At 37.2% G+C, this 20,539-nt stretch overlaps 2 protein-coding genes across 5 annotated transcripts in view; both read right to left on the bottom strand.

The window, feature by feature from the left end:
• Positions 1 to 20,539, bottom strand: part of LOC140341199 (branched-chain-amino-acid aminotransferase, cytosolic-like) — a 76,076-nt gene that overhangs the window by 21,635 nt on the left and 33,902 nt on the right. The window lies entirely within an intron of this gene.
• Positions 773 to 19,520, bottom strand: LOC140341145 (L-fucose dehydrogenase-like; the record flags this gene model as incomplete). Its single annotated transcript, XM_072426699.1, has 6 exons — positions 773 to 973; positions 2,452 to 2,548; positions 9,226 to 9,293; positions 14,969 to 15,073; positions 16,833 to 16,924; positions 19,442 to 19,520. Coding segments are annotated over 6 exons (606 nt in total), but the record flags the coding sequence as incomplete, so codon positions are not given.

Raw genomic sequence — 20,539 nt, 5'->3', positions numbered from 1 at the left:
ATACCACCCGCTGCATTTCATACTTGCATGTGTAAACTTTAAACTGAGAGCTGGAATTTGTTTGGATGGTATTAGTCCTATCTACAGTCATGTGACACGCACTTCATAAAAAGTGTTGACTTTGTCAAAATATAACAATAAAATATAGGATCTTCGTTCAAATGATGGGGATATAGTCGAAGCAATGAAAATCATAACTGACAATGTGTGATCAGTCTCAAAATTTAAACAGACAAAACTGCTGATTTGTCAAGTGGCAAAAAAAGTTTACCCTATTTACATTTACCACTACTTCAAATCCATGACATTTGAATAGGATGTTACTTATTGGGTGTCAATAATATTGATATGTCAATATGATAGGTAGGGTCTGATGGTTGCTTTGGTACTGCCCTGTACCATGGCAAGATCAGAATAGTCTCTTTTCTCCAGTCTTGGAGAACTTTATTAAATCAGGTCCAGTGCATCATGAACTGACAAAGATTGGAGTACCAAAAGCCAAATTTGGTGCAAGGTGAAGACAGCATTTCCAGAGGACCTCATAGCAATCATGAATCAAAGTGTGCTTGATAGAAATGTTAGTCTATATTGGTCAAAAAATGTACAATGTCAAGTAACCAGATATTCAAAAAAGGATTTTCTGCTAAAGCGGGCATTACCCGCTTTTGAGGACAAAGGTGTACTTACTTTTTCCACAGTACACTATTACCATTTTCTTGTCTTTTCATTCCTATATATCACACATGTTCAAATGTTTTTAAAAAAAGTTCAATTTCTTTTTTCAGGTGACCATGCGCTCCATTGACAGTCAGTTGTTGCTGCTTGGTGTCTTCTGTTGGTTCTTACAGCCATAGTTCAGTTCAGCACCACCGCTGAGCAGAAGAAGATCAATGCCCGTGCAGAACGTGGCTTCTGCTGCCAGGTAAAGCACAGCCTTGGCACACTCTTCAGCCGTGCCCATACGTCCAAGTAACTGAAACAAAAGGAACAGAGTGGGAGTGGAAAACAAATATTGGTGTAAGGTAAATAATAAACAATTTCACTTTTTACAGCACAAAGCAAGAAGATTATTATAATGTTTTCCTAATAATAAATATTCTTCCCCAGGGCACCACCAAATTTTATGAACTTTTTTACCCAATCCATGGAGGTATCTGTTGTAAAGCTGCAGCAGATAGGAATCTTACAATTGGCTGAGCTGTTGTTTTGTTGGAGATAGGAAATTATATAACAATTCTAGTTCTGCTATAAGAACAATACACAAGCAATGAGCACAACACTACCACTTAGTGGCAGAACTACTAACCACAGTATAATATATGAGAATGCTTGTTGCACTTATGTCTGTATAAAAAGTATAAATATTATTATTACACAGTATTTATATAGTGCCAACATATTACGCAGCGCTTTAGTCCATAGGCATGTCACTAATTGTCCCTCAAAGGAGCTCACAATCTAATGTCCCTACCATAGTCATATGTCTTTAATGCAGTCTAAGGTCAGTTTGGGTGGAAAGCCAATTAACCTAACTACATGTTTTTGGAATGTGGGAGGAAACCAGAGTACGAGGAGGTAACCCACACAAGCATGGGGAAAACATGCAAATTCCATAAAAAAACTGCAAACTCCACTGTGCTGCCCACAGTTAGATCACCCAACTGCTTGTCAAAAATCTATCCGTCCAGGTTCAGGTGAATGGAGAATGCAGATCACCTGCAGGATGTTTGACACCAAGCAATCTAGTGAGCTATATCGCACTCGGTCAGGAGGAAGGTGGTTGATATGATGAGATATGATGAGATTTCAATTATATAAGTTCTTCAGGGCAGGGTCCTCTCCCCCTCCTCCAGTGCCACTGTCTGTATCTGTCTGTCTTTTGCAACCCCTATTTAATGTACAGCGCTGCATAATATGTTGGCGCTATATAAATACTGTTTATTATTATTAATCATAATATATGGCTTGGCTGATAAATGGCAATGTTATACAAATGATCAAATGAACAACCAAGTTTATACTGAGGGAGAGTAGGCTGAAAGGCAGTGGGGCATTTCCCCCTGGGCCCGTGCTTATAATATGCTAGTCTGATGGCTCTGAATGGAAATACTTCATTTCAATATCAATTTCATACAATCATTAAAGTGAACCCTGATGGCCAGTGTGAGCCTATGACTGTGATGAATGAAATCACAGGGACAGTCAACAGCCCTGCCCAGTTCCCAGTGACAAAAAGAACATATTATCCATATATTAGGATATGAGATGGGTGTTTTGTACTAGAAGACTGGATAGGAAGATAAAAAAAAGAAAGTTAGGAAACTTGATTTATATTGGATCAACAAGTATTTTTCTTTTTTTAGGCCCTAACTAATTTTAAACTGTCTTTATAGCAGCGGATTCACAATGATGTATTTTAAGGTTGTACATTTGTAGCGGTTACTCCCTTACCTGGGCATCTTTCCCTCCCAGGATCATGGCATCAGGATCTGTAGCCTGACTGGAAAGTTCCTTCCACAGTGGTGTCCATATGTTTCTTGGGGATATGCTATAAATACACATATTGACCCCATATAAGTTAATGCACTCAGTATTATCTCATCATTTCCATGCAAACACAATTCCCATATTACTGCATTGTAATCAGGTCATATAGGTAATCAAAACACAAATGCCTCACTTTTCTCGGGCAAGCTGTTGACTTTGTTTTGATCTCTATGATCCATAACTGCTAAATATAGAAAAACAGGAACTCAAAACAGCAATTCTAGGCAACAATGGAAACAGGGAGTTATTAATAATATCCTTCAAACACTGCAGCTGTGCAAAAATCCGAGCAGCTCATAGAGTCACTTGAAGTGCACTTGCTGAAATCTATGTATCTCAATGGCATCACAAGAAAGACATTTCATATCAGTGCTCAGCACTGACACTGTTAACGGGCAGGGGATGGGGAATGACACCATTTTATTCCTTAAAGCCTAGCTCAAGAACAATAAATAACCTTGCAATAGAGCTACCTATGCACTGCAAAGGCTAATTGCTTACCCCAGCATTGTAAATGAGGGCCCGTTCATAGCCTATTCCAGGCAAAGAGAATAGGAGAGCACTCGCTGTTCGGCTTTTTATGTTCCTTCAGATCTTAAGCCTTGAGGGGCAGTTGTAGCCCCACGTTTTATGTGGTGTAGGGTCATCTTCCTGGTTTTTCTGGCTGGCAAGGCTGTGTAAACCACAAGACTAGGTAGACAAATTGAGAAATCCTTTGGCAAGTATCCTTTGGCTCTATTATACAGCTGTGACCTATGTACTGTATGTAGCCATTTGCCTGGAGTTCGCCTTCATTTTTCAATTCTTAATATAAGGTACCTTTTAATGATTTTATTTTCTGCAACAATCTACTCCAGTACGACGATAAGATGTAGAGTGATGCATTATTGATGAAATAATTGTATTCAATTCAGAAGAACAAAGAACGGTGATGAAAATGGGGAAATCAGCCTCCATAATACATCCATTATATATTTACAATGTGATTTCAGGAAAAGAACTTGGAAACATCATGGCCGGTCCTCTTCTCCCTATGGCAGAAACGCTCAGCCTGGAAAAATCTGCTACTGCTAAACATTATAAACTGTTATGTGCTACTTCCCCCACCTTTTAGATTGTAAGCTCTTTTGGTCCTCTCCTCCTACACCTGCCTGTCATTTGCATCTCCTATTTATTGTGTGATATGTTGCACTTTATAAATAAAGTAAAATAATATTAATATTGCTGCCTAACATCTGTAGAAGGCTGCAGGAAGCCATGATAGTGCCTAACATGGCTGATAACATAAAATGAGAAGATGCACTATAAACAAGAACAGCCTGGAGCTGCCAATTGAATGGAGGTGGGTGAAAGGCAGCCATGACCAGGGGGCTAGGGGAAGAATAAAGTAGGTTAAAAAAAAAGGAAGGTTTTGATAGATCAAAGAGTTAAGTTGAGGGATAGGGTAAAAGTTGGCGTGAAAAGGGTGAAAGGGGAGGATAAAGGAGGGAATAAAATAGAGAGGAAAGAGGAAGTAAGGGAAAGTTTAGGAAGGAGAGGGAGCAAGCTTCCTGCCTGCCCTAGTTTACAGTTGAGGGTTGGATATAGAGTGGCAGTTGGGGTACTTGGAGGGCATCTTTAAACAGGTGTGGCAAAAAGGAGAACCAAATAGGTGCAGGATCTCCAAAAGGTTATAGTTCATAGGTTTTAAGGAGGGTCTGCGGGTAGAGTACTTGTTTTCGAGCCGGTGGCTTTTTGCATCTGAGAACAAAATGTGATGGTTTTTGCAGCTCCTCCAGGTGGAATAGTGAGTGGTGTCTCTGCGGGCTCTAATCGTAGTTTTAGTAAAGGGTACATTTAAAAGGTAAAAAGGTTTAAAGTTTTAAAAAGTGTAATTGTTATTGTTACTCATGGTTATTTATTGTTAGTTATGGTTATTTGTTATTTATTGTGTGATGTGATTATGGTTGTTACCTAAAAGATTTGGTTGTTGTAAAATGTTTAAATTTATTTATGCCAATAAAGAGGTCTTTATGGCCATTTTTCCACAAGGACTGAGTTTGTGTCATGGTGTGATGGGAAAATGGGAGTGGAGGGGAGTGAGAGAAGGGAGCAGGAGATGGGTTGGGTAAGTATGTGGAGAGAATCCTAGCTACCTACATGTTAAATACAGAGCCAGATATCTCAACAATACATCTGTATGCAGAATGTATTTACTGTACTTTATAAAATAGTGTACTTGATAAGGATAAAGAAACACATACAGTAACTTTGTGTATGTATTTGGAATTTATATTCCTTGATCTCTTTCAATGAAGTTGAATAGTTGTAGGGAATATTTGTTGGTATACACATACTGTGCTTGATTTAATAAAGCTCATCAAGACTGGAGAAGATACACTTTCATCAGTGAAGCTAGGTGATCCAGCAAACATGGAATGGATTTCCTAAAAGTAATTTACTATTTGCTAGCATATGTTTTTAATCCTGGACCAGATCTGTTTCAGATTTCCTGGATCACCCAGCTTCAGGCCCACGGTCTCTGCATCTTTCATAGTCTTATATCTTGTTCATTATTCCTGGGCACCGGCCAAATTCGCCCAGACACGCCCAGTAATTCCTACTATCCCAGCTACACCCATTTGTTTGTACAAAGCCACAACCCTGATGTATGCAGCAGTAAATATCTACTTATTCCTTTGTTTACTTTAATCAAAACTAAAGTAAAAAATATTTTTCAGTTTAGTGTAGGAATTAATTTTTCCCTTTTTTTGTTTTAAATATATAGAATATAGTTTTTATATGGGCATTACTGCTTAAGGATTTTATAAAAAAAAATCAACAAACCATACATTTTCTGAAGACACAATACCTGCAGAGTGGGGAACATTTTAGATCCATGTAATGCAATAATGAATGTATCTAATAAAGTAGCCTATTCAGTATAAATGGGTGAATAATGCATCCTAACATAGTAAAAAAAATCATTAACCTCTTTTTGTTTTTACTGACCACAATGCATTGCTATGCTGGGGTGCATTGCAGTGCATTGAGGCGCCATTCAAATTCTGCATATGTTATGAGTGTTACTGTATGCTTTTGCAACCTAAGCAAAAATCCTTGCAGGCTTAGTGTAAGTGTCCATGAGGGTTGTTTTCCTGCATTTGATGTGCACTTGGAACAAATGCAGGTAATCCCACTGACTTTATTTTGCATTTCTCAGGACACAACATTCCCTACCGAGGTGTGTTTTACCTGCAGGCAAAACCGATGAAATGCAGCCTTTCCTTGCCAAATGCTGATTTAGTAGTCAGCAAAATGCATTTGGGTTTAAATATTCAGACACAAATGTGTGTGCTATTTAACAGAAATATAATTGAATTGTACAACTGAAAAAATCCAGTGCTGTGTGATGCCATCCAAAATACCAGCTTCACCCCTCAACACAAGCATCCTGATGTTAGCCATTATTGGGCAGGATCCTCTCCTCCTCCTGTGCCATTATTTGTACTTTAGCGCATTTTGTCTATTATGCAGGTTTGTCATTTGTAACCCATATTTAAGTACATTGCTGTGTTACATATTGCTGCTTTAACCACCTGAGCGTTACACTGATTTCTAGATTTCTGTTCCAAAAGCGTTACAGGTTTTCATGAAATTTTTTTTTTTAAATTGTAGACCTGTAACTTACAGAAATATGTCCGAATAGGGTTCTAGTAGATATCATGAATATAAAAAATGTTTGAAACACACAATCATGTAAAAAAAAAAAAAACTTTTAATAAAATTAAAGGAAAAACACAAAAATCAGCTTAAACAAGAACACATAAATAAATGAAAAATACTGAAAATGCGATAATTCGGTATAATGTATAGTAATATATTTTTCTAAAACACCTCCCTAGTGTCCGTCACATACCTATAGACAAAACCACATAAATATATTTTCTATTATTTTGTATTGGATTGGATACAGGACTTTGTATTAAATCCAATACAAAAAATTTGAATTTTCCGCTACGACCCTCATCGACGGGCGCACGCACGCGCATCATCAGGAATCGCCGAGGGACGCGTACGCAAATGCCGGGTATTCTAATTCTTTCCAAACTTCCATGCAAAAAGTGTTACATTTTTTGCATGGAAATTTATTTTGGATTGTAGGCTCTAATTCACCGAATTACCGCATAACTCACCAAAATATGTCCAAAATTTTATAAATTTAATAATTAAATTTTTTTTTTATAAAACATAAAAAAAACATAAAAAAAAAAAATCTTTAAAAAAAACTAAAAAAAGTAAAAAAAAAAAGTGTAAAATGTAATGTACAGTAGCTTATATAATATATATATAATACAATTATATATATATTATATAAGGATTTCTTTGTATTGAACTCAATACAGCTTTTTTGTATTGAGTTCAATACAAAGGAACTCAATGCAAAATTTTGAATTTGCCGCCCCGCCTCCCTCCCGCGCCGACGCACGCAGCGACGTCACCGGGAAACCCCGGTGATCGTCTCTGCACTCGCCGGCTGAACACAGAAGACACAAGACGTGTCCGGAGGAGCGGAGGGAGAAGGTGAGTATTTTTTTTTTTTTTTGTCCAGCGATCGACGCTGGACAGGGAGAGGCACAGGGATAGGGACAGGGACAGGGAGAGGAGGGAGAGGAAGCCGGCTGGCTTAGAAAAGAAAGCCAGCTGGCTTTCTCCTCTAAGCCGGCCGGCTTTTTCTTTTAAGGAGAGGGACACCCGACGCTGGAGGACGACGCTGGAACACGGAACCGACGCTGGATTAGCACAGCGGGACCAGGTAAGTGGGGATTTTAGTGTAGGCGAAAAAATACGGGCTTAACCAAAACAGCAAAAATATTTAGTGCGAGAAATTACGGGCTTAGCGGTTAGGGGGTTAAAAAGAAAGGGTAATATGAATATAAATAATAATACAATGGCAAGTCCAACCAGGTCTTTAAGAATAAAGAGGGCATCGGATCAGCAATATCAAACTCTGGTGTCAATTGCACTGCACAGTCATATACAGACACACCACACAACTGCTCGACAAATTATATTTTTCTCTTTCAAAAACTAATATTGTTTATGAAGAATGACATCTCCCACCACACTCCATTCCATCTCCATTACCTCTGCACTGTTTTTAATGATGAATCTGTGGCTGTCGTACACTTTGTGGGTCTTGGGGAGAAGACAGATCCTGCCATGCTATTGTACCCATAGACAGAAGCATGGAACCAAGAATCCACCACAATGGTACTGTTTTGGTTTGTTGCCAAAACAAAAAAAAAAAAAGGGACGTGGAGCTAGACTTTAATTAATTGTTTAATTTTCATTAACACATTTTCATATAAGATGCATTTATGCTACAATAAACATATCTGCATTTATTTTTGATTAGCAACACATCACAACCAACATTGCATTTAAATCTGTGCAAAGTGATGCACTATAACGCATATATGTTTGTTCATACTGGGTGTATTGCATTTTATAATGGTAAATTGTAGGTTTTAGGACAAGCTACAGCTCATAGATCCAGCCAAAAGCTGGAAACTTTTGATAAAAAATGATTCTTTATTGTGGTTGTTACACCTATCTCTGCAGAATCAGAGCTCGAGCTCTCCAATCTATATGTGACATGAGGTTTTGCTGATTACAGAGATATAGGTGCTATAAATGTTCTTAAGCATAAAGATACAATGTTATTTTGATGTAAGCGAACTGTGGAGTTCTCCTTTTTATGCTACAAATGTACATTGACCTACCTTGATTATTATATACAACTTCATGGCATGTAATATTAACTGATATGTCATATTATCGATAAGCCTCGGTGCTGCCATTCTGCCATTAAATTGTCACTACAACCCTGTTGGAAAATCTGTTACCCATGTTTGTCTGTAATAGTTGATAAAATCTATGAAAACTTTGAAATAAAGAATGTTTAATAAAAAAATGGAATAAAAATTATGGACCTATTATAAAGGATTTCTTCTGCTCCAGGAGCTGAAAGAAATTACTGACCCACAATCATCAACTGGACCCCAAAATACAGCACTTGACCCCAACAGTGATAACTTTTCATACCCTAATGGAATACAAGTTGAGAGTTTAGCAGTTGCACCCCCAACTATTGGGCTCAGGCTGGTTGTTACTTGGCCACAGCTCTAACCCCTCACAACAGCACAGGGTTCCAATTCAGCAGTAAGTTATGAATACTTAAAAATCAAACATGTTATGAAATTCCATATGGATGCAAACAGACTCCAGTTGGTAATAAATCCCAAGTATCTTAAATTTACGTATACTTGTGTACTGTAAAATTTCCTAGATCTTGGATTTGAGTGATAAGTACATTTATATTTGGAGTGTGAATGTCCGCTCACAGCTCCATAGGCAGTCAATAAGGTCTGTGTAGGCAAGCTTTAGCAAACCATCATTCACAGGAGCAGATCTTCATTCTGCATATAGACTTTTATTATTGTGGCGTTATAAGCTGCTTATTAACTAGTGAGTTGTGACCTATTTAAACCTCACAGGGCTGGTGATTACCACCAAGTACAAGATCAGTTTACAGTAAATATAACATCTGTTTTTGGCTGTATCAGATTTCTAAATATATAAATTGATACAAATGTAATTGCTGAGCCACTTAATAGCGTAAATGTAAAAGCTTACCTGTTCACTCTTACACTGTACTGGCTTTCATCTATCGCCATCACCTTGGTCATTGCAGTCACTGCTCCCTGATATAGAAATAAACAGATCATTATGCACAATGTAAAACAAATAAAAGACAGTCACAAGTTACAGCAGGTTGTTACTGTGGTTGCTGCAATGATTTATGGAGACAGAGACCCCAATTAATTGCCCAATAGAGTCCAGTATTCTGACAAGCTTCGGAATTCAATCCAGCAGAATTTGCCACATTGGCAGTGCAGGGGCATAAAATCTCTTTCATTAGGATATATTTCTTTATTTTAGGAAACCACAGGTCTAGGGTGGCGAGTTGGTTTGTTTCCACACATAAGTTATGAAAGCCCATGCCGTGGTAGCCAGATAGATATTTTCCTTTGTTTCCTATGCAGATGATTAAGATGTAATAGGAAAGAGGATTAAAGTTTTATAAAAACATGAAGATTACCAAGACCCCCAATATCTCCAACATAAAGAAAGAACTAACTTAAGGTGCGTACACACTTCCAATTTTTATCGTTCCAATCGAACGACGAACGATCGATTGGGCAAAAAATCGTTCGTAAAAAAGTAACCAACGATGCCGACGAACGAGGAAACGCGTTGGAAACGAACGACCGGACCGGCGGATTGGACGACGATCGTTGAACATCGTTCGTGTGTACGGTCGTTCGTTGATCGTCCATGGTCTGAGCATGCGTGATGAACGAACGTCCGTTCACTTTCCTGTCGTGCACATAGTTCCTCTATCGCTTAAACGATCGTATCTATTGTGTGTACAATATCTACGAATGATCGTGTCGTTATCTCTATGTGCAGGATCGGTGCTATACGATCGTTCGTATATATCGTGCAGGATCGTTCGTCGTTCGTTTTCCAACGATAATAATTGGAAGTGTGTACGTAGCTTTACTTTTCAAAGGCCCTCTTTATCTAGAAACATATAAAGACTTCTATTTTCCCCTTTAATTGATGAGACAAATCTGTTCCAAGTTAGGTTCCGATAAAAGTATGAATTTATCATGAAATATAATATATATATAAACTCCGCTACCAGTAAGGAAACAAAATAAAAGTGCTATGCTATGCCATGCTGAATTTGTGATCAATGTACGAATTCTGTGCAGACTCTAATAAAGCCCAGAATCTAGTAAATAATAACCATCTGGCCCATCCTTCACGAATCCAGAACCTTGGTAGAGAAAAGAGCATCCTGGGAATTCTTCTAAGGACTACAACCCACTGGAAATAAGTATTCCCTAACAATGGACTTACAAAGGCTGCTCATTAACATTTAGGGTCTCACAAATTAAGATTTAGTTTGGTTTTGACCACGAACATTTTTCCTCCATTCAACAAAAATTCCTTCAAAACAATCAGAGGTCTGTTTGAGAAACACTAGTATGAACCATTCTTTAATCTTTCCAATATATATTTTTTTATTTTTACATATATTATAAGGAGTACCAGGGGAAAATATGTGTAAATAGATAGTTCAGCTATTAGAGACTTTTATCCAAGCTAAGAAAGAATTTAAAACACATTTTTGGCAGTACAATACTACTCTTATGCTTTCATTGAAGAAATGAAAACTCAAACTGTTTCTAGGGTGTACACCCTGATTATGGGTGATGAGAATGTTTCATTGTCCAAAAGAGGGGTGAAGGGGAAGAGATTTGCCTAATTATTATGCTGATTATGCTCCAGTCATGAGAAAAATAAAAAAATGTTTTGCAAATCAGGACATAACAATCAACTGGCCGTTAGCAGGTTTAAAATGAAGTACCGTAAATATAAATTTAGATTACCACCAACACATTGTATATTGCGCAGTTTTATTATTTATTTACAAAGTTTAAGTCAAAATACAGAATCAGTGTGTGTTGATTAACTGATCATCTGTAAGTGCGAATATCTCTTTAAAAATAAAAGTTTTGGCATAGCATCAACAATGATTCATTGAATCTCAATGAACTGAAGCAATGTTTTAAAGGAGAGTGGGCTAAAATTTCTGCACAACGATGTGGGAGACTGAAAAGGTTATGCAGAAAATTATTACTTTTTATTGATGGTAAGAGCGGTTCCTCAAGCTATTGAGCCATGGGGTGTGCTTAGTTTTTCACATTTGGCTTAATAGTGGCATGGTAAATGGCAGCATGGTGGCTCAGTGGTTAGCACTCTGGCCCTTGCAGCGCTGGGTCCCAGGTTCAAATCTCGTCCAGGACACTATCTGCATGGAGTTAGCCGATTCTCCCTGTGTTTCTGTGGGTTTTCCTACTACATCCCAAAAAACATGCAGTTAGATCATTTGCCTTCCCTCAAAATTGACCTTAGACTGTAATAAAGACATATGACTATGGTAGGGAAATTAGATTGTGACCCCCTCTGAGGGACAGCTAGTGACATCACTATGTACTTTGTAAAGCACTGAAAAATATGTTGGCGCTATATATGTATTTTGTATTAACAAAAATAATATTGGGAAGCGGGAACACAGAGAAAAGTAAGCCAGTGGGAGTTAGCAATTGTTTGTTAAATAAATAATGACATGGTAGAGTCTGTTTTGTGTTACTTTGCACCTTGGGTTAGATTTAAATAATTTTCGAACTTGCAAAGGATCAGATGATTTCATTTTTTTATTTATGTCCCATAAAATTTTAGAATTGAAAGAGAGTACTTTTATTTCTCATGTATGCATGTCACCTGTATGGCTTTGCATGTAACAAATGTGTGTAAATTACAAAACTGGCTGCAGAGAATTACAAATCCTTTGGCAGGTAAACAAGAAACAGTAATATATTGCAGCTGTTAACTCAATAACTCTCTCCAAAATCCTAGCCAAATATAAATCTCACAGATTATTATTAGAAATATTTATCTTAAAAGTAAGTTTACACTGTTGAAATTGTATTGTAAAATGTTAATATATTGCAATCACTTCTCTTCTCATGATATACACAGGCACCATCCCCTTGAATATTCTTTTCTTAAGAATTATCTCAGACAATACATAATTTAGAGATTATTATCACAGAATAAAAAGGGAATAAATTGCTCTGAGAAATGGAAACTATTTGTCATAGATTTACTATAAACATAAACCAGATGTAACATTTCTCCAGGAGACTCATTTCTTATTCACAAAACTCGCTACAATTTCATTCTCAGTTGCAGAAGATTTTGAATGTCTTTGGCCTCAGAGATACAAAGCTTTGATTGTACTGCTAAAGAATTCCCTCCTGTATCAAGTCCAAAATTGTAACCTGAAATCAGATTTGTTAGGCAGACCCAGTATGTGTGCCTAATATATTAGAGTTCTCCATGACTGGATAAGATGGACTATTATGGGAGAACCTGGATGTTCCAGCAAATGGATCTGGTCCAGGACTGAAAATATTTGCAAACTAATAGCAAATGATTTTAATTAAATTAATTATCTAGGTTCTTCCACGATAGTCTATCTATCCCTTTAATAAATCAGACCCACTATGTTTAGTACATTTATGTGAATTTCTGGAAAATGCTTTGCCTAGCTTTTGCAACACAATCAGGAAACTCCAGGGACTCTTAAGCCGGTGGATAGCCAAGGAAAAAAATAAAGCGACAAAAGTATGATTATTAAGATTATCATTAATAATAAAAAAAACTGATATAGTGCCAAAATAATACGCAGCTCTTGGTGAAAAAGACAGACAAATACAAACAGTGATAGTGGAGGAGGAGTGAACAGTGTCCAAAACAGCTTACAATCTAAAAGGAGTAGGAGGGGGAAATTGGAATGGAATGATTGTTTATTCCTATGGACCTCATACAACTCCATTTCCATTTATAAGTCAATGTATGGATATCTCTAAATAAAAGTTGAGTAATAGAAATACAGAATAAAGCTATGTACTTATATGATGATTACCTCAATAGACCTCTAAGATATCCTTACCAAACCATCTTTACCCAAAGGACCCTAAAGCTACGTACACACGTCAAATTATTCTCGCCCGACAATCGGCTCAGGGCAGATATCGGGCAAGAATGTGTACTGGCGTGTGTACAGCCCGGGTTGTTTGCGGTTCATGGATCCGTCCTGGCGGATCCATGGACAATGAACGACGAGTGATCCTAATGCAAGGAAAGGGGGAGAGCGCGCAGCAGGGTGCCACTCCGTCGTTCTCCCCTCTCCATGGAGCAGAACGGTGCTGTATGTACAGTACTCGTTCATGCATCGTGCGGTTCTTATCGTTGGAAAGGATAGTGACAGATCCTTTCCAACGACAAGAATTGCATGTGAGTAAGCATCTTAAGTCTGCAGGAATTTAAGTCTGCAGTTAAAGGAGGCAACTCCTAAATATAGACAATCATATATGTAAATGTAGACCACACCATCAATATAGTGAAATTTGAGGATTTGTAATGCAGTATACTTAGTCCCCTGTAAAAGCTTATTATTCTGTGATTTTACCCACACCAGATTTACATTACCTTGGTATAATAGCCCCTACACCACCTCAATATGTTACAATGAAACTATACACCTTAACTATGGGAGTGGAATATCTCCATCATCTCCTGGGTAAGCAGAATGTACTCCATCAAAATGGATATCCTAAATCACAAACAGATGTTGTTAGAGGACTGGCCAGAAGCCACACTCCCTCCTGTTCAGCGATTCTTAAGCTTGCTGGGCTTTGTGTCTATACATATGTAGAATTATAGTCCACAAACAGGATGCAGCACCAGGAGGCTTTATTAAAATCAACACATTGCTCCTGTAATACGCTGATTTAAATAACGTCTCCTGGTGCTGTATTTTACTCGTGGTCTCTCTTTCTGCATTTGCATGAATGTAGATGGCTTCCATAAAGTATTCCAGAACATACGAATCAAAACAATTTCATATAGGGCAAAACAAGAATCCCACAAAATACTATATGTTGTAATAAACCTCCGGGTACCAGGAGAACATACATATAAATGCTAAATAAAAAACATAAAAATTTTTTTTTTTTGCTTTTATGTATAGTTTGTGATTACATGTCAGGCATATAAACAGGCACTACTTATGAAGCCTGTACCCACCGTGCTGATTTTTATTAATAACTACAGCTCCTAATGCATATTTATCAGCCTGCTTAGGCTGAATGAATAATATAAGTCTGCATGGATTATCCTGTAACTGTGTTGTTCTCAGCTAGCATTCTAGAGGGATAACTACTAAACTGACATAGATATCATGAAGCCCACCTATCTATATATAACATAAAGCCATGGAAATAGTTACCATAAAAGGTATGGCAATACAACCTCGGGGTACCTGCTAATAAAAAAAATGTTTTCCATTTAATATCTTTGATTTTATTAACTTTTTTTTTTTTCAGATTAGATTTGCCCATTGCTATTCTGTCCAAAAATGTTTAATGTAAACCTATAGAGACCTGACATATGAGCACACATGTGGGGTATTATTGTAATGAACCTCAAAGTAATAGTGTAAGTATGTTTTATATTATTATGTTTGATTGACCATTATCCAAACCTGCATTCTAATACCAGATTTGTTTTACATTTATCTCCTACGAGCTATCTGTATTTCATTGCAGTTACTTAACCTCTCCAATCGCCAACTGCTAAGAAAAAGGTTTTTAACATGATGGCACATATCCTTTTCTTGAGTTTCTCAAAGTCCCAATGAACTGCAATGCAGAAATACAGAGTGCAGATGTCACACTACCTTTGTAGCAACGTAGGGTATGGCATGTTTCTGTCCAATGATTCCAACAAGACTTGAGACATTGATGATATTTCCCTGTGTCTTCCTTAAGTGAGGCAAAGCATACTAAAATATAAAAAACAAAAATAAATAGCAATAGTAAATATTTTCGGGGGGTAAAAAATGTAAATGCATTGCAACCAATGAATCTCACTATATGTATAATAAACTGTTTATCAATCTTTCTCATTGGCGAGGTCTTGAAATATATATAATTATATTTGTTACAATTACTATATCCACAGCTCACAGTACATTACTGTGGTGGTCTGCAGGAAGAATACCTCTTACATTCTTACATTGCTGGCCAAGGAAAATGTCACTCTTAAAGATTGCTAAAAAGATCAATGGTGTCAGTGGTAAAGGAACTAAGAGGCAGGTTTTGCTCAAATCCCTAACAACTTCTGGAGAAACCTTGGGGCTCAACAGAACCCTGGTTAAGAAACACTGGACTAGAGACAAAAATTCAGACACAATGTGAAAAGTAAAACTTGCCTGAAGGATGGATTCAGTGAAATGAAAAATATGCATAATTTCCTAGATTCTGGCTTCCTAATGTGACAATGTACAATATATATAGAAAACATCCCATTGCTGATTTCTCTGTCTTTACAATTTCACTCTTTTAACATTTTACTACACATTTCATAACAGGTTATAGACTAAACTTTTGAGATTGAATGAGAAAGTCAGAAGGAGATCATAGGAGGTAAATGTTTTTAATGGAGTGGTTTATGGTTAATCAACTAGGAATCTAACTTTATAATACTTTTGAATGTACTTTCTTTGGTACATTTGAAGCTGTTGGTGCCATTGGAAAATTAAACTCCTATTATGCTATGCCCCAGCACTTGGAACTGTGGTGTTGCATTTGGTGCTAATCTGTGCATGGCTACTCATATAAATGGGGCCCATACTGGTAATGAAATTCGTAAATACCCTCCAAAGTTGGCGTTTACCATGTAAAGTCTGCAGGTACATTTGAATAGTTTAGCCAACAGCCTTTTGTTATTATTATTGTTATTCAGTATTTATATAGCACCGACATATTATACAGCGCTTTACAAAGTCCATACTCTTGTCATTAGCTGTGCTTTAAAGGGTCTCACAATCTATGTCCCACCTTAAATAAATGTCCCACCATAGTCATATGTCATTAATACACTCTAAAGTCAATTCGGGGGAAGCCAATTAACCTAACTGCTGATATTAGAGTACTAAAGAGGTAATTACCCTATGGTTAAATACTAAAAACCGCTGGTATTTTCTAACATACAGGTAGTCCCCAAGTTAAGGACATCCAACATGCGAACGACTCTTAGATACGAACAGGCTTCCCTGCTTGTTTGCAATATGGAGCAAACAAGCTCCATATTGCCCCTGGGGGGGAGGGGGCAGTTTGCATGACTTGCAGAAGAAATCTTTTGGTAAACACAAATGAGACTAAGCTCTTCTGCGGCCTCTTGTAACTCTTTAATGACCAAGACAAACTCTGCAGTTGTTTCTTTTTGCATATCAAAGCACAGCTTGCTCCAGAAGCTAATGAATGTCTAGGCTCGATTTTTTTTTATCTCACAGTGAAGATTTTATACAGTAACAGACACCACGCTGCCTAATAATATGTTGAGACAAACATCTGTTCTAATTGCATTTATTAAAATAATGTACCTGTTCTGACTTACATACAAATTTAACTTTAGAACAAACCTACAGTCCCTATCTCGTATGTAACCCGAGGACTCCCTGTACAGTCATCTAATAAGAGCTTTATCATTGTGGTGGAGATAGAAATTAATGTACTGTATCTAATCCATGTGAATTTTACCTTTGCAGTCAGGAAATAGCCAATAAGATTCAGATTTAAAAGTTCTTGAAACTCTTGAACACTTGTGTCATCAATTCTCTGTTCTGGAGGATCTAAAATAAACGGTGAACAAAGACGTAAAACTGAATATTGTCTTAAGTGTTTTAGCAATTTGAATTAGGTATTTATGAAACAATTAAAGCAAAACAAATTGGCAGGTCACTCTATTTGTGATGTGGAGTAAACATTTTAATCAGTAAAGCAGAAGAGCTACAACATGAAATCATGGGTGTTAGTAGATCACATGAGGATCTATGTTACTTGTAAAAACATAGAAGAATAGAATTGCAGAAGCCTTATTTGTAGTATAACAATTGTATTATGTAGTCAGGCAACAATTGTGTAGATGTAGTCAAGCATTGCATTTTAGGTCAGTTGAAGGCCAACTCAACATACAATTAATATTTCAGCTTTTATGTTGGCACTAATGAGTTGAATGAACTACCAGCTTCCTATTAAGTTACACCAAAAAGGATTTTACCTGTCCTGTTCATCACACCTAATGTCTAACCAAAAGCTAATGTAGGATAGACAGAACAGAAATGCTAACTTATTAGCCAAAATGCTTTTTCTTAGTATTCCTTTTCTTTATGGATAGAGTGGGAAAGAACTGGAATCCCTTTTTATTGCTGATTTAGACATCCATTAGAGATACTTGATGTTACCGTTCTCCTTGTGTGTCCCCTTTTTACCTGCAGCACGTCCCTAAGTTGTTGCTCACAGATATGTGCAGCAGAGAAGATTAAACTCTGGTATATTCTGCCGGATTGCCTTTACAGAGACCTGACTTTGGCCTGACCTTGACCCCGCTTCTTGTCTTCTGCCTGCCTTGATCTCAGATTGTCCTGACTCTGATTATTGCCTGCCATATGCCCTGACCCCGGACCGTCCAGTCCTTGATATGTGCCGGCTGTCAGCCTGCACCCTAATCTGTCTGTCCCTACAATTTCTGACCCAATCTGTCCCGTAATTACTAACAGTCCCTACAGCATAGCCATATGATCCTGCTTATGCCTGGAGGGGAGAGCCTGGTGAAATCTTTGTAGCAAAGTATTTTGGTCATCACTGGCCCATCACTATTTGTGGCTTGCTCCAGCGAAGACCAGGCATCACTTATACTCTGCGCCTTGAGTAATGCCGTGCCACCTGCCAGGGGTCAAAGCCCTAACACTTGCCCTCACTACCTTTTCTGGAAACAATGTTTTCACTAGACAAGAAGTGAACAAATTGCAATAGGGACACTGAGAGGGAGAATGGATTTTGGAAATCCATTCCAGGTTTGCTGGATCACCCAGCTTCGCTGATGAAACTGTATCTTCTCCAGCCTTGGAGAACTTTAATAAATCAGGCCCTGTGTGTCAGATCCTGAATCAAAAAGTTAGTTTGGTATTGTACTGCATGTGGACTTCATACAGAACATTTCTCATGACTGCCATTAAATGTGCATAATTTTATATCTATTGGGTTTTGATCTTCCAACAAAAATGTATAAATGTATCCAGGTGTACATACCTAAATCTCCTGGCTGGCCCTACTATACTTCAAGCCCTCAACTCTCACCAATACACAATTCAAACTGTGCACCTATATCCTACTGGCGGCTAAACAGACAATAGCCAAACACTGCAAAGAACTGATTCTCCCGTCCCATGAGGTACTGGTTAGGGTGAATAACAAAATCAATAATGAAAAGTTATCCAGCTCACTAAATCATACTTACCAAAGGTTTGCAAACATCAACCCTAGTCCCAAAACGGGAACCCTAGTTGATGTATTTGTTGGCTCACAAATCCCAGACCTCCATATCGAGCCTCTAGCTAAAATATATGCAACACTATAAAACAGCAAACTGATCCTAAGCAACCTCCTTAAGCCTGTATCCGAATAGATGGGACACCCTTCCCCCTTCCTACCCTACCCCTACTTTCCCTTGGTTGGTATTTCCCCCATCATCCCGGATACCCCCATTTTTTAAAAAAATACATAGGATGTAATACTGTTCAGAATCAGTTATGCTGATGTAATCTGTTCAACAAAGCCAGAAAGGCACTGAGGGGTCAATATATACATTTATTTACCATTGGATTTGAACTTCATTGAAGATTTCCCCGGTGGAGAATCATTTACTGCGCCTTTGAAACACATGAGCCGGAATGATTCTCCATCAGGGAATGTCAGATTCACTGCTTTATAAATACACCCCATAGTGTTGTCAGATTATAACTGCACAGGAACATTCTAGGCAGAATAACTAAATATTATTTCATGGAAAGTTGCATACTAATATTTTTATTTAAAGATTACTGTAAAGTTTGTTTGTGTTTTTGGTGGTGATATATCTATTGTAATCTGATATTAGAATTTGTTTAACAACCTAAAACAAAGGAAATGAATAATGGGGCAAACACCTTTTTACTATTGTATTTCTCAGACACTGAATATCTCTGTAGTATTTTGTGTCCCCTATAAAGCCATAGTTAGGGTGCCACTAATTATTAGAAGATAGTATGATTCAATGTGATTCAAGTTTAGTAAACACTACTGGTTTATACTTTACATTTAATACTTACGCCATCCTGCATTGTTGACCAGACAGTCTATTTGTCCGAATGTTTTTACAGCTACTTCAATCAGCCTCTGTTTTAAATGGAATTTATTAGAGTATTTATTTCATTTATTTTCTATTTTTTACATCAATAGAGGGTTAAAATAAAAAGTTAGCAAGATCATGAGAAGCTGATGACATTTTAGGCTATATTTGTAAAATATTTACCCTGATAATACCTCTGAAATTTGCTGACAGATGGTTGAATCTCTCTACACTGCTCCTTTCAGTTCCTATGAAACCAATGACTCGTTTTGCCACCTAGTGGCCAATCATCAAAAGTGCACAGCTGTCAAAATAAGAAAATGAATAAGAAATAAATAAATATTATGAGGGAATTGATAGGAGAATAATTTATAAATTCAGCTATTTGAGTTGAATTTAAAAATAGCAGTTTCATGGCACATTTTTTCTTTTTTTGTTCTTTTATATTTTGTTTTTATATTGTGTTCTTTGCAAATGATTGAATTTCTGTACACCCATTTTATTGCATATGATAGATAAAGAATGTAATAAAAAAGAAGATACAACTTTTACAATGGTGACTGCTGTTCTCTTTGATAATTGGCCACTAGGTGCCAGAATAAGACTTAGATTTAATATACATAAAAACAAGCAATGTATAGGGGGGTCACATGGCTTTGAGTGAACATACAGCCGACAGGTGAATCATTTAATAATATATTCCATTTTGTATGTAAGAACAGTGCATTGCACTGTAAAATTAAATAGCTGATGTGTGTGTGTGTATGTATGCAAAGATTGTTGTGGGTACATATGTATGTATGCTACATAAGACCTGGACTGACAACCAACTTCAGAGGTCACGTAATTAGTTGATTAATTATTATTAGTTTTTCATTAGTTATTATTAGATTATTAGAGACCTGCATGCAATAGAAGTGTCTACATACATAAAAGCGAACCTAAACTCAACATTTTCACATTACATGAAAGGGTAGACAACCCTTCTATGTAAAGGGAAAATTTTATTCATTTTTTTCTTTCTTTTAAGTGCAAAACCCTTTTAAAAAAATAGTACAGCACCCCCCCTTTTAGTCCT

The sequence above is a fragment of the Pyxicephalus adspersus genome, chromosome 11 (genome assembly GCF_032062135.1).
Source record: "Pyxicephalus adspersus chromosome 11, UCB_Pads_2.0, whole genome shotgun sequence".
NCBI lineage: Eukaryota > Metazoa > Chordata > Amphibia > Anura > Pyxicephalidae > Pyxicephalus > Pyxicephalus adspersus.
The sequence above is the reverse complement of the archived record's forward strand: the minus strand, read 5'-3'. Positions and strand labels throughout refer to the sequence as shown.